Genomic DNA, 15,418 nt, shown 5'->3' on the forward strand with positions numbered 1-15,418 from the left:
CACACACACACACACACACACACACACACACACACACACGTATATACATATACAGAGACACATACAGAGGGAGAGGCTGGGAGGACAGAGAGAAACAGAGACACTCTGGTATTTAAAGCCATTACCAGTCCAATCTATCTGACAGGACACAGTGTTGTCTTGGTGACGGAAAAGATTGCCATGCACTTCACTTTCGCTTCAAATGTGTCCCTGAATCACTAAGGTTTTGCAGAAAATGTCATGTCCATCATTTCTTAACAGAGAATAGCTAAGTCGTTGTTTCGTGCTACACTGCCTCTGTAATTTCGCCCTTCCTTCTCTCTGTCCTGTCCCTAATAGCTTATTAGCCGAAAAGTTTCCTTTGTACCACGTGAAACCTTTAGCACAATCATCCTCTTAAAAGGCACACTTGTTTTCTGAACTGAAGTCAGGTGCCATCATGAGCTCGCAGGAACGTGGCATGTTGGTAATTTTTTTTTTTTTAAGTGTCTTTGTAATGGTTCATGTGGTGGTTATGTGGGAGTTTAGGTCATGTATGGACGAAAGCACTACTAAACATGGCACGCAGTACTGTGCTGCTCTTATAAATCATACTGCTCAGTAAGTTAATGTTGTTATCTGTAAGATACAGTATATGTATAAAATATACCCAGGAGGATCTGGTGTTGTTTAAAAGGCAAAGGTGGTACCTATTTGGTGCTGTCACGGTTCAGTTTACTGCATTTTACATGAGGCTAACTAATAAATAAACAAGTTTTCATGGCATTATTTTTTAAATCACCCTCACTTCACTTTTGCCCCCTGGAACTTTGTTGAACAGGCTGAACTCTCATGAATTTGCAGATTCCCGTCAAATTTTACGCCACAATCACCAGGCTGACATTTGGGGTTCACATTCAATGTCTCGACATCTGCTGAATGTCGTTCAGTCCAATTACAAATTTAGTGCAGACGTTCAGGTTTTGTTTTGTTTTTTTTGGTTAAATGTCTTTACGAAGGAAAAACTTCAAATTGTCAAAACAAAAAAAAATTTGATCATCAAACAAGAAATGGGTTTGTTTGTTTTTTTAAATCTTCTTTGTGTTGCAGGCTTAACGGACAAGGTTACAGGAGGAGATGCTGACATGTGAAAACCAGTAAAAGAATAGCATATCTCTTCCATATAGGAATTGCTCCTAAACCTGGGAATCTGGGCCTCGACAGAGGGTAAGCGTTCACGTGGACACTCCATACAGCACCTTGAACGTCTTAAATATCCTCTCATTTCTCTAGATTTTGCTTCCACGGAGTCAGACTTTGTTGTAATTTTTGAACATGGTCTACAGTAAGAGTTCTTTAGGCTTTCTGAAGGTTTTTAAAGTTTCAGCTCCTTTTTCACTCAGTCTTGCTTAACACTGACCTGTGAATCATTCAAGCATAAAACAACTCATAACTCAAGGGATGAACCGGCATTGTGTCTACACACAACAGACGATTTAGGCACTATGTTACTAGCAGCCCGTTGCAAAAACACATGGAATAGAATCGCCCTTTATTTTCATTGTGCAAGTATAATTCCCACATTCGTATTTCTTTAGATGAATTTATGAAAATACTACAGATAACAGTTTGAGAGGCATAAAACAGTATTTTGCATTAAGAAGGGATTGCAAAAGAGCTGTTGGTGAAAACTTGACATATCTCAGCATGGCGTGCTGTGTCACCTCCAAGTGGAAGACAAAAGCAGAAGTCCAAGGCCTGAAAACAATCTGCAGCAGTTGAATAGTATATGAAAGTCATGTCCTTAAGAAATAGGAAAATATTCGAGCAAAGACCTGACACAGGATGTGAGACAGGCATCTGGCCCCTCGGTTGATTCGTCTACTGTTCACTGAAGCCTCATCAGAACGGTTCTCAGTGGAAGGCTGGCTGTCAAGAAGCCATTGTTAAAGAAGGGAAACAGGGAGAGGTATGCCTGAGGTATGCCAAGCTATATAAAACGTGTGCCGAAAATCAGCAGCAACAGGTCTCATAGAGGTATGAAACCAACTTTTAAACTTTGGTTTAGATCATATTTATATGTACAGAGGAGGTCAGCAGAGCTGTACAACAGTAAGCACCTACAGCCATCTGTAAAACACGGTGGAGGCTCTGTCACGGTTGGCCTGCGTTTAAGCCACTGGCGTTGGAGATCTTGTCAAAATTGATGGAAATATGAACACAGAAAAGTACATTCAGCATAGCTGGATAGAAAAAACATAAAATAAATACGATTTTTGAAAGTCCTTCAAACTTTCTTGTAAGAAATGACACGGAAGCTTGCATAAGAGCTCAGGCTGTGTTGAAGCTCATCGACAAGCTCGTTTGAATTGTACAAACTCTAGTTTCCCTTATATGATATATTTATATATGCATGTTTGCACATTTCCCAAGAAATTGCTGCACAAATTTCCCATTTTGGCGAGAATATAAAGAGATGATGGGTGGCTCAAGACACAAACACAGTACTATAAAGTATAAGAAACTGCGCGCGATTACAAATTTACAGCTGCCGTAAGGTGTGTTTACCCATTTTTCCATAACTAATGCATATATATTTTATACTATTCATTTGGTATTGCTGCAGAAGTCTCATTATAATCCCCCATAACAACTACACATTTAAAACATATTAAACTGACAACAGGCAGCCATCAAGGCATGATAACAAAGTAAATGTTGGTTGTGCAATGAATTGGCTATAGAATAATGACAAAATGAGTGTTTGGATTGGTTGCTTAAAGCCTTGTTTTCACTATGCAATTCTAGCTAATCTTCCAGGAAAATGAAAACTTGATCTGGGCAGCCAAAACAATCAAATAATAGTGGTTTTATTTTACTCCTGTAGCTGAAATAGTAGACCGTGAACAAATAAAGCTCAAAATGGTGAGCTTTTTTTGTTTAAAATAACTCTTAGATATTGATTTTTTTATTGAAGGTTAACATGCCAGAGAGGTCCAAAACCTCTCATCAAGGTCATAAAAAGTTACAATGCCTTTGAAATATGCAAACGAGCGGACCTGGATATTAGGAATATTAATGGATATCATTGCGACGCTGCCATTTGTGGCATCTAGATCCAATCTCCCTGAACAGACATCTTCAAAACCTTCCATCTATGCCGAGGACAAAAAGAAAACATTTTTAATTTCCTCTTCGTCCAAGGACAAAGACACTAAAAGTCCCACTGTGAATCCAGGAAGCAAATTGCTGTGGGATCCTGAGTCTAATCAGAGTGGACACATGAGTGGGCTCCCTACTCTACCACTTTTAGAAGAATTATCCTAATAATGGGCAGCAAAACCACAGGTACAGATTCTCACATACAGCCTTAACACGTCGAGGAGATCATAGAAAGGGGGGCAGCCACAAGGTGTCACAAGTCAAGAATTTAAAAAATCTAATTGGAGACATCACTACTGATCTTCTTCGGGCTTGAATTGGGAATGAATGTTTGATTTGATGGCTTATGGATAAGACAGAAGACACACGAAGTAGAAGAATATCTATAAAACCAGGCAAGGAAGCTGTACTCTAGATGCAGGACATGTGATGCTGCCATTTCAGTGCCATACTGGCATGGTCTCTGTAAATAACTACAATGAGTTTCAATCACTTGAATGCAACTGTGTTAAAAATGTGTGGCACAAGTTACTTCCTAACACAGCAGTGAATGCCTTTGGATCCCTTGAAGATATTCCCCCAGGAAACTAGCTTTGTCAAATATCTGCACATCACCCAATCATGTGCATCTATCTTCCCTCTTTGTTTGTGGTTCGGCATTTCCTTAGCGGGTGGGATACCACTAGCTTCCACACAAGCACCAGCGCAATAGCAGGAACAATGGTGCTTGATTTACAATCAAGCAGCTGCGTCCATTGCCAGCTGTTCCCCACACACAGCAACGGCCCTGCGGCCCAGCCGTTCTCCGCAGGAGTCCACAACCAGCCGCCAGAGACAACGCCTAGCGGAAGCCAAGCGTGGTACAAGCCTGCACCCGCTAAATTGGGCCAATTAGCTTATACACTAAAAGCTCTCCCCGCATAGTGTTTTCCAGAGGAAATCTACTATGTGGAACCTCAGTTTCTCCTTTTGCTGCTCCTTTTCCCTTCACCTCTCTCACTACAGCAATTTGTGAAATGTGCTAAATGCTCCAAGAGCGCACGATGAGCAGGCTGATTAGACAAATCAGCCAGTCAATGTGGCATTTAAACTGTCTTATTGTTCATTGACTGAATGGGCCACATTTATAGAATAACAAGTTTACTCAAAAGTTTTAACTCTGAATGTGTATCAAGTTTTATTTTTAACCGCGCTCGCCCAGATTTACCCAAAAAGTCTCCCGAAACTTTTTATCGACGCGGCGCAGGCACCCATTTCAGTATGCATCGAAATAGCCGGCTGTGCCCCTCTTCCACTGAATCAACCTCTTCCCTCGCTCACTCTCCCACCTCTACCCCTTCCACCAATCTTCTGTCTATCTTGCCATCAGACTAAAATATCTGTGATGAAGACATCTGCTGGACAGCTTGTCAGGGGGGCTGGAAATGGAAATCGAGAAACTGAAGGGATCTGAACGATCTGTCTGTGCCAGAATTACAGCCCACTTCATTACAGGGAGGAATGGACAGATATGGCATAAGATAAAGGGAAAAAAATACACACTATCTGCCATGTATTTCTGGCTTTAGCAACAGCACTGCTTACTCATTTAGGCAGGAGGCGCGGTTACATAAACACAGACACCCCAAAAAGTACATTAGATTAAGACAAATTGTTTCAATGGGCTTTGTCTAGTGCTCGTGAAATAAAAACAGAGCAGTATAAATGTGACTACTTAGAAATTGTAATTATTTAAGCAGTCTTTGAAAGCTAATTTTTACCATAAACCACAAAGAAGATTTGGTTCACTATCAAAAACCCGACTCTAACTTTGTAGCTGCAAGTAACTGAATTGTCCACACAGATTTCTGTCCTCAGTAAAATGTAATTCCACATCTGTCTCTTCTCTCTTCTCTTCTGAGCTAGTGTTGCTGGGGAAAGGGAAAAAAACAGAGCACTGCTGATGAGGGAAAAGACAAAACTAATCAAACAAAATTGAGGATGCCATTTCCTTGCTGCCACTCACCATTTCAGACACTAACTGTCTCGCTTTCCCCTCAAAGGACTCACACGAGCGCACACGGAGAAGTGCACGCTCTTCAGTGTGGGAGTAGCATGAGTCACCGCTCGGCCCGTTCGAAGGGGGAGGACTTAATTGACGCTGGAATCAACTGTACAAACCGGATATGAAGCCGAGCTCAAACACAACAGGAAGCGGGAGGTAAAGTGGTGCCACGCTGCCGAGGACGGTGGAGCGCTGTTAAATTAAACAAGGAAATTTGTTTTTCTAACCCTAATCTATATTAGCAGCAGTGTCTTGACTTAACATGCTGCCAAATGCAAAGCAGGCGTTGTATTTTATTTCATTACTGTGGGCCAGCACACTGGTCCTCGCCCCCCAGCCACCTTTTCAAAGGCATTACCAAAACTGCTTGCCAAATTAATTTACACGTACTAGTTCCCATCAGTGGAAGCACAACAGCTCACTAGAGCTCTCTCCAAGCCAAAAAAAGAAGGTGAAGTTTAAGACACTGTGGCAGAGTGCTTTTATTAAGCCATGAGCACAAGCTACTGTATGAATTATTAAGGACTTTGGTGCATCTATAGACCATCAAACCATTAGCCTGCGAGCAAAAGACATCCAGGAGAGCACATTCAAAAATACCTCACCCCTCTGCGCTGGCAAAGTCCTGACAGCGTTTCCTTGTGATTGAAGAAGTTGGAACACACCGAGTTTTGAACCCAACCCCTCTGAATTTTTCAGCAGCTGCAGTTAAAGCACCATTAAAGCACAAAAGCCGTGTCTGCGTGGTTTTCTATAATTGATGAAATAACAAGGTATTTATTGGAGGAAATATCACAAGCACTTATCTGAGGAGATGGCGCGGCGACTGCAAGTGGTATAAAATGCACGACAGTGACCAACAAAAATGGGCACCTGTAGTACTCTGTCTGAAACACCCGCTGTATGTGGAACAACAGCCCATGTCCTCACGTTCCATCTCGGCTTTTATATTAGGATACAAGATGGTAAATGGAGTGGTAACTATATAGTATTTTTCTACGCTAACAGAGCACTCAAAGCGCTTTTTTTACTACAAGCCTCTCAGTCACATTCATACAAGTGCTTTTTTTTCTATATCCAAGCACCTCATCTAATATTCGCACACACACAACCTCCGATGGATACATCAGAGGCAACTCTGCGTTCATGTCAAAGTACGTCCAAGGATACTTCAGCATGTAGACTGGAGCAGGCTGGATAGATGACCGGCTCTACATCCTGAGCCACAGCTGCCACAAGATTCCCAGGCAAGCGACCATCCAAGTACCAACCATTGGGCATGCTCAGGGTGGTATGGCCTCGAGCAGAGACTGTAACCTTAAGATATACTTAACTAAAGTTACTTTCAAGATGGCTACAGCGGGTAGATCGAGCCAGTAACCTTTTGCTTACCAAGCCAACGTGTTAACCACTACAGTCTAGAGCCGCTCTCACTGCTCTGCAGACACATCAGTGTATTTTTTGGCAAAACATTCACGTAAACAACACCAGACAATATTAAACAGCTTGGGGTGGTTATTTATGACTTCTTACTAAGATGACAGTACAATGCAGTTTAAAAATTATCTTGTTATTACAACAACTTAACATTTTATATTTTCATTTGATACAGGTCCACCGACATTCAGTAATGACCTATTCTGGTAGGTCATTTATTGTGAATGTAGATGTGCTCACCAACTCCTGAGGTGCACAATGAGTAACAGTAGCTACTGCTCCACCTTCTTTCCAAACCTCGTCTGGCATTAACATCAGCACAGAAACTGTGCACCGGGAGCCTCATAGCACGCATATCCATAGCTGAGCAGCTAATTTAGGCTACGTCCACACTAGCTAGGATAAATTTGAAAACAGTGTTTTCCGCATCCACCCTATCGTTTTCAGTCGTTTTCACAGAGTTGTGCGTCCACATTGAAATGTCCGAAAACACTTACATTCCAGTACTGCGCATTTACCTGCCTCATTTCTGTCTGCCGTTTATTTACTTTCCGGCTCTTTGAAACGTCGCAGCAAAATGTCGAGGAAAAGCACAGAGTTTTTTAAATTGACTAACAATGAGGTGGAGTTGTTGCTGCGAGTAACACAAAAGTACAAAGTTGCAAAAGCGAGTGGGAATTAAAGAATTTGAAGAAAAGCTATCTGACGCATGTACAGACTGATATTAATCTTTAACAAGGCTGTCAAGATTCAGAGCAAACAAAACAACTGCTGTATAATGCCCTCTGCTATCTTAGTTTAATTGGTCACATGACTGCATCACATGACTAAAATGTGTCATCGTTTTCGAAAAGGCTCCGGGTTCGCTGTCCACACTGCGAGGCGAAAACTGCGTTTTCAAATGTATCTGCTTTGGAGAGCGTTTTCAAAACGCTGCATTTTCCTTGAGTGAAAACGCCGTCTCAGTGTGGACGGAGGGCCAAAACGGAGAGAAAAAGATGCGTTTTCAAACGAAAATGTATTAGTGTGGACATGGCCTTATGTGTAATGCGTAGAAGGCTCTATAGCAGGGGTGGGGGAACTCCAGGCCTCGAGGGCCAGTGTCCTGCAGGTTTTAGATGTGTCCTTGATCCAACACAGCTCATTTAAATTGCTAAATGACCTCCTCAGCATGTCTTGAAGTTCTCCAGAGGCCTGGTAATGAACTAATCATTTGATTCAGGTGTGCTAAAACCTGCAGAACAAGTTTGCCGTCCCTGCTCTATAGCGTTACAGAATAACATTTAACCATTTCATTTGCTTTCATTTCTATCTTAATGAAAAACATGAAGAACAAGGCATGAATAAAAAATAATAATAATTTGTAAATTCAGTTTTTCTAGTTTCATTCTGTTGATACAACATGACCAGAATATAAAAAAATGAATTAAGCTGACTTTTTTTTTCCCTTTCAGATACACTTCAAAACTGGTCATTTGATCATTCTGGTTTCTTGTCGAGCTTTTTTCTTTTGCAATGAAATCACCTTGTTCCCAATTTCCTCGGTGAGTAACCACGTTATTATGGCTAATACAAATTTTGGCCAAAAACTATGAAATTAAGAGTCAAGTTGCATTACACTGGAATTATCCTTTAACAAATGAAATGAAAATGAATTTCATTTGTGCGGATAATGAGATTTTTCGAGAGATACTCGGCTAAATTTTCCACAATTTTCTCTAAGAGGCAATTTCCCCAGACCTCAGCCCTGTTCATTAACCAGCATGTACAACCGCCAATGAGAGCAGTGCATGTGTGGGATAATGGAAATGGAGGTAGATCATGCTGAACATGAAGGAGATTTAGCTCATTCAAGTGGCAGGTAGTGTTTCTCCCCATCCCTCGTCCCACTCCTCCACCTTCCCAATAACCCCCTTCCCCAGAGGCATTACCCAAAGCTGGCTCCTTCTCCTAATTACCCATGGGCCCTAGAAATGCTCCAGCTGTTTGGAGAAGTGGGACCACTGCAGAGCAGGAGGTTCAGCAGCAGCTGATGAGTTGGGTGAGAAATGGAAGCTGATTAAAAGTTTTAAACTCGCTTGGAAGACAAAAGAAAGAGAAATTTGAAGTTTTGGAGAAGGCATCTCAGGTACATTTCCAACGGATTTGTGCTAAAATTCTTTCTTTAATTAGTTTTTTTGTTGTCGTTTTTTGTCAGATTTGCTCCGTGCTTCCGTAGTGCATTCACTGATGATTCATCTAACATACTTGTGTCTGACAAGACCTCCCAGAGGATGAGGAAGAACTCGTTTGAAAGACAAATTCATTGATCGTTGTGACTGTGACTGCTTGCTGTACAGATTAAACGATTGGCAGTTTGACAGCTGACAGACTGACACTGATTGATCGATCAGCGCTTAACTGGAGGAGACCTCTGACAAACATGCAGCTTATATTGCTTACAAATGGACTGATGGATGGATTGGACTTGCCTGTGATTTGCAAAAGTGCCATTTTGACTCACCATCCCTACCGCGACGGTCCAACGTCGCCTTGGTAGATGAAGATGAGATGTAGAGGAAACCGTCCATGAAGATGGAAGCCTCAGGCAGGCAGGCGTTCTCTGACCATTGGTCCAGTCGAGGGAAAGCTACAAGGGAAGCAGAGGAGGAACACATGAGCAAAGAAATGGTTTTCCTCAAAGAATGTAATGGCACCCGTCTATTCATTCATTCCTTTACTGCCATTTATGTTACCTTTTTCTCAAGGGATGCAAAGCAAAATTAAAGCTGGAGTAATCAGATTTTTTAAGCAACATTGGAGAAAAAAAAAAAATTACTTATTACTTTTATTCAAGTATCCGGAGAGAGATCAGATCAGGTGAAGTAGAGGCCCAGAGGGATGAAGTATTAAGTAAGAAGCTGTGGTGCAATGGAGTAAAGCCAATGACATTTTCACCTGAGAGATTAGGGTTTGAACTCCTGGTTGTTGTAGGTTGCTGGTATTCAGCCAGTACAATTGGTCACAAAGATATATATCGCTGCACCAAAAACCTAGTAATTGCTTTGATCACTAGCAAGTTGCCGTGGTTGTCTGTATTCTGCATGCAAAATGCCAAACATTCTCCAACCACTTGCCAAGTGGTGGTTAAACTGCAAGAAGTGCAGGACAGTCCAGAAATGGGAAATGTTCCCCTTTGAACAAAACTTTTCACTTACCGCTGGAGTCAACAAATTTTAAAAGCTTACTTTGAGGCGACTGTTCCCCATTTTTGGTTAGTAGTTGACATATGCACACTATGGCTAACTGCAGAAATCCACTAGCAACCAACCCAGTTGCAAGGAGGTTTTTTGGTAGACCACTGTATACCTCTTTGCAAACAAATTTATCTACCAATAGCCAGCAACCTCCAGCAACCACTCACCAACCGGTCAGGGAAAGGTTTACAGTGGGTCGCGAACCAGTCTCTAGTGTGGCCCAGTGAGAGTGTGGCCTAATTTGTAGTGCAAATGCCATTTCCTGTCCAGTGGTGCTTTCGGTTGGTTCAGCTTTTCTAGATCTCTGCCTACTGCAGCTTTTAAGAATTGTTTTAACGTAATAAGTGAGCATTTAAATTGGTTTAACAATCATACGATATGCAAAATCACATAAATAGACTAAGTTATCGGCAATGGGAAAATAACCGAGTGCACCCAAAGCTGTTTTCTGGGGTAATTTTTTATACTGTATTCAATAACTTTGTGATCTCTCTCCTGTAGAATTCCACTCAGTAAATAATTCACTTGCAAAGAACATTTGCTGAAAGGGGCAACAAGGTGATGCGTCTGCCCTCTAACCATAGTACAGTGGCTCCACTACACACGCTAACATGACAATCACTGCTTGCATTAGCTGATATTCTAACAGATCCCCTAACACCAGCCTCCAGTGCATGCCAATCACTGCTGAGATCTCATTTTGCTGTTCAGATTTGGGATGTGGAAAGTGTTTTAGATTAAAATAACACCAATCCCACGCGTGATTCGAGCTTTCTCTCCCAGTGTCATCCGTATAAAATACCTGACTGAAAAGTCTGTCCTTCAAGTCGAATATCTGAATCCCCGATCCAGCTCTGGGAGGCTTTCACACTACTGAAGGACCCATAAGCAAGACAATGAATCCCCACTGGCTTCACAATTGCTGTTCTTGAACTCGTGCACTGACCTACATATGGAAAGCATTTTCCCGTGGGCATCAATAAAGCAGCACAGTATTATCTTATTTTTTTTCACAAGCAGCATAAAAAGTGATTATACAAGTTGGTGTTTATTTATTCATGACATTGAAAGAGAGTGACCATGTGACAAAGTCAAAGACGCAGCATTGTGAGAGCACTTCGTGGCAGAGTCCTCCACGTGCTGTATCTGTTAAAAAACCCCGAATAATTTCTACACTGTGTCCTCGCTTCATCTTTGTCCATTAAAATTAGAAGTCACTCATTTTTCTCTCTTTTTCTCGCAAACTTCAAGAGCTCCCCACATTCAACCTTATCATTCTCAAATTCAATTAGCTTCAATTCTGGGGTTCAATTTTCTGCCAGAGCCTTGGAAATATCTTACAGATTTTATCTTCACTACCTCCAGCTCCCTCATCAAGCAAGGTAAAATAACTTTAATTGAAACCACTTTTGATTGAAGTGACATTTCTACCCTTTAGTAACACCACTAATGCCTCTTCTCAGGATGGCGTATCGTTCCCCAGCGAAAAAACAGCCAGTTAATTTAACAAGAAAGCTTATTCTGAACATCGTTATGTGTGTAGTTTCATTATGTCAGATGAGCTAATTGTGTTCAAATGTGCATTAATACTCTTTGCTTTGAAGTAAAATATCAAGTAAGCACGTAATAAAAAAGGATTTAGAAGCCCAACTTACAAAGCATTTAAGAACTACAGCAAAAATCATACGTCTCTATAGAAAGCATTTTTTTTTACTGTCCAAAATTGTTTCAGTGGTGCAAAGAAACCAAGAAGAGAACAAGCCATGAATCTCTAAAAACTGAAATGTAATTATAGACTCAAACACAAATAAGGACAGTACATATATTGCAATTTCAAATCCATGCCAAACGTAAAGGTTCAAAGGGTTCTAAAGGCATAAAAACATATCAAAACATAAAAAATATGTTTTTCTCATATTAAAACAAACAAGCAACCTATTAGAAATACACAGAGAAATGTGAATAAGAAACAAACTTAGGCTATTGCTAGATGTAATCACTTGCAAGCAGGGTACTGGACAGGAAAACCACCTTACGAATGTTTTGGTCAGTAGTGCGTTCTTATTGTAGCGCGTTATTTGTTTAGAAGCTGCCAAGTCCTTCACAAACAATTGCTACCTGATCACCAAGTGGTAGCAAAAATTGATAAAAACGTGGCAAAATGTGGACAAAACTAAACACAGTGACACTGAAGACCACTGAAACCAATAGGTTTCAAAAGCCACGGCTTTTATTTTGAAAATTAATGGTGCGTCCATTCGCAGTTTTCATTGCTCTCTTCACAGTCTCACAACCATATAGCAAATAGTTGGTGAGTAATAACAGACTAATTGGCATCTTCCATGGAAACGCTGACACTGTGGTAATCTGCTGGTGACCAAACCAATTGCAAAGAGGTTTTTTAGTGCAGCACTATACACCTCTTCTAATATGCCAGTTTTTGTGCAGCGACAGCAAGCAAACGCGCAACTGGTAAGGGAATACGCATTTTGCCCCCTGGAGACGAGCGGTTATCAGGGGGTCATCGAGGAGTCTCTGGGCCTGTGTTACTGCAGCATCTTATTAGCAAACTGTTAGCCAATGTTACAGAGATATAAGAACAGATCAAACTCTGCCTTAAAGGTGAATACAAAACAAGAAAAACATTATGACTTAATATCCGTTCAGCTTATTTTTGTCCACTTAATAATGCTCGTGTGTTCCCTCAGTCATAATGTCTATGTTCATTTTTCTATAGAAGTAGGAAATCAAACCTCCCTTTTCCTGCAAGTCTCTGCAGCTGCTGCTTTGTTCACGTCATACAGTTTGCATTAAGGCTGGGATTATGCTCCCGTCTGGAGAGCCTCAGACACCATGGTTGAGTAAGTTGTTGTTATTACTCTGTTTGGCAGTCTGCGTGCAGGAACCACGTGTTGTCGGTGCCTCTGCAGTGCAGAGTCCTTATAGACGTACTACACAACGTCTGCACGGAGCCTCATGTTCACCCTCTGATGACGACATTTATGACCCCTGCAGACTCGTAGGGCGACCGTGGCTCAGGGGGTTGGGAATCGCATATAACAATTGCGCATGGGTAATTATGGTTCTCGGGGCCATGATGCATCATAGGGTACACAAAAGAGTCCAAGAAGAAGTAGTTCCCACCCTGAATAGCATGTTTAAAAATTAGCCTTCAGTACAAAATCCACTTATTAAATCCAAATGCTCCATTTGAACTTGGATGGATTGTTGTTGGTCAACAGGCAAGAACTACATCACCTTTGTAGCTACTACATTATTCAGCACTAACATCAGCTGCAATAGCCAAATTCATCTTTAGCAAGTTATTAAAAAAAACAAAATATAAGAAGTATAAAAAAGTTTTAATGCTAATTAATAATCCATCAATGATTTAATTAATAAACATGCATCAGTTTTGGCATTTTTTCTTTACATAACTGTGATTCTGGCCAAGTTTATCAAGTAAATATCAATGAAGACTTCAAGGGAAAATTACATTGAAAAACAGCTCACAAATGCACGTCATCCTTCATCCATTTACAGCCAAGCTCGTATAAAGCAACATCCCAACAGCAGCAGCATCATTTCTGCAGGACACAGGCCTTTTTTCTTGGCTATTCGTAACAAGTAATATACTTTTGATGTGATGCCAAGGAATGCCGTGCCAAGTTAGTTAGCAGCATCTGTAATCTAGCTGTGAATCTAGCAGAGGATATGTCTGCCAATTACGGCATCATAAATACACGGAATATGATTTTCGCAGTCAAATTGCAGGGAAGTGAGTCTACGCACACACATACGCGGACGCACATGCACACATTTTCCACTGTCGACCATTCAGATTGACAAAATGTAAATAAGCCAGTGGCTTGATGTGGTATCAGTTGTAACAAGGCTCCCTTTGTGAGCTTTCTAAACAACCCCTCTGGGCCCCTAAAGCTGGACTCTGTTAAGATGGGACTGTGATGTCTGTGGGGGCGGCAGCTGAGAAGTCTGGCCTGCGCCGATTGGCTCAGTCCCCTGTGAAGGGAGGTGACATGACAGAGTGCTCAATTAGCCATCTGGTCGCCCACGGCAACGGTCACAAAGTGGTCCCCAACAAGCAGTGGACAGTGGGGTAATCAGAGGAGCTCGGTCACACACATGCACGCACACACCTACACAAACGCGCGCGCACAGAGCAATGAGGTAAGCGATAACACAAATACAGAACACGTGCGGGAAGAGCGTAAAGGAACGCCTAAGTCAGCTAAAGATAAAAAGAGCCAGAGGTTTCCTCAGTGTATAAACTTATAGTCATTCTTAGGATTAAAGAAAAAGAAACTATTGTATTTATTGAGCTGTATAGCTGGAGGCCATGCTCACACACACATACACAAACACACACAAACACTTTTAAAATTAAAACCATCCACAAACAGACACTTCACCTTAATTTACCCAAACACTGAGCAGCTTTTTGCGACCTCCTAACCCTCTTACTGCCCTGCGTACAGTCAGAGGGAACTGGTCGAAAACATAAACAATGTCAACAAGGACAGAAAAAAAAAACTGCCAGTCCTGCATTGAAGCTAACAACGGGGTGAAATAGAGACGCGACTTTGATTTAGTGTCTCTATAGATAGATATATATATATATCTATATATATCCCTCTATATATATATATTATATATATACACACACATAGATATATACATACATACACCTATATATATATAATATATATATATTTATATAAAAAAAAACTGGGAAATGGCTCGTTATATATATGTATATATATTATGTGTGTGTGTGTGTGTGTGTGTGTGTGTGTGTGTGTGTTGTGTGGTTGGGATGTGTGAGTGTGCCTTTTATTACCCACACTGAAAAGTCTGCCAGATAAATTTTTAATGTGACGCAAGATTCAGGGCATCAGGGACGCTAGGGCGACAACAATAAAACTTCTTTGCCTCCAAATCCATGGTGTGTCATTTAAGGAGTGGAATGATGCCAACAGTAAGAGGCATTGCTGTACAGCTCGGTTTCACAGTACAACGGCCTCCTGGGTGGAGTGAAGAGCCTCCATAAAACACTATTTACATGTTTACATTGTTCTGCTCACAGTTGTAGGCATTAGCTGATGCCTAGCAGGGCGGGTGTTACGCAACAAGATGTGCAAGTCGTTTCGTTAAAACTGTGAGCTTAAAGCCAACATTTGTACAATTTTTATGGGGTTTAGCATTTTACAAATAGTTCAGATGGCAGGGGTTTTGCGTTTACAGAGAAGTGCTGCAGTCCTGAGGAGAGCAGGCTTTTCTTTATGCCACGCTTTGCACTTATATTATCTGCTGGAGGAGCTGCTTTAACAGCTGTATTATCTAATATTTCTATAACCGGTCAAATTGCTCTTTCAGGCTTAAACAAGTTACACGTAATGCTTTTTAAGACCTTTCTAATATCACTTTAAATGAAATTTAGGCCCACAGTCGGTGTGGAAATATGAATAAAAACATGCACTCTCTAAGTGAAAACACTGTCTGTTCGGTAAGATCAAATACACGTCATTTTAAAAATTGTAAG

The 15,418-nt window shown here is 41.1% G+C and overlaps 1 protein-coding gene across 3 annotated transcripts in view; it reads right to left on the minus strand.

Annotated features, from left to right (window-relative positions):
• Positions 1-15,418, minus strand: part of arap2 (ArfGAP with RhoGAP domain, ankyrin repeat and PH domain 2) — a 172,886-nt gene that overhangs the window by 54,355 nt on the left and 103,113 nt on the right. For all 3 annotated transcript variants that reach the window (XM_042222247.1, XM_005925826.3, XM_014334712.2), the window contains exon 15: positions 9,126-9,251. In XM_042222247.1, coding sequence (XP_042078181.1) covers positions 9,126-9,251 — 126 coding nt within the window. The remainder of the gene's footprint in view (positions 1-9,125; positions 9,252-15,418) is intronic.

This window comes from Haplochromis burtoni, unplaced genomic scaffold (genome assembly GCF_018398535.1).
Source record: "Haplochromis burtoni strain Fernald_Lab_line unplaced genomic scaffold, NCSU_Asbu1 Contig_82, whole genome shotgun sequence".
Lineage (NCBI taxonomy): Eukaryota > Metazoa > Chordata > Actinopteri > Cichliformes > Cichlidae > Haplochromis > Haplochromis burtoni.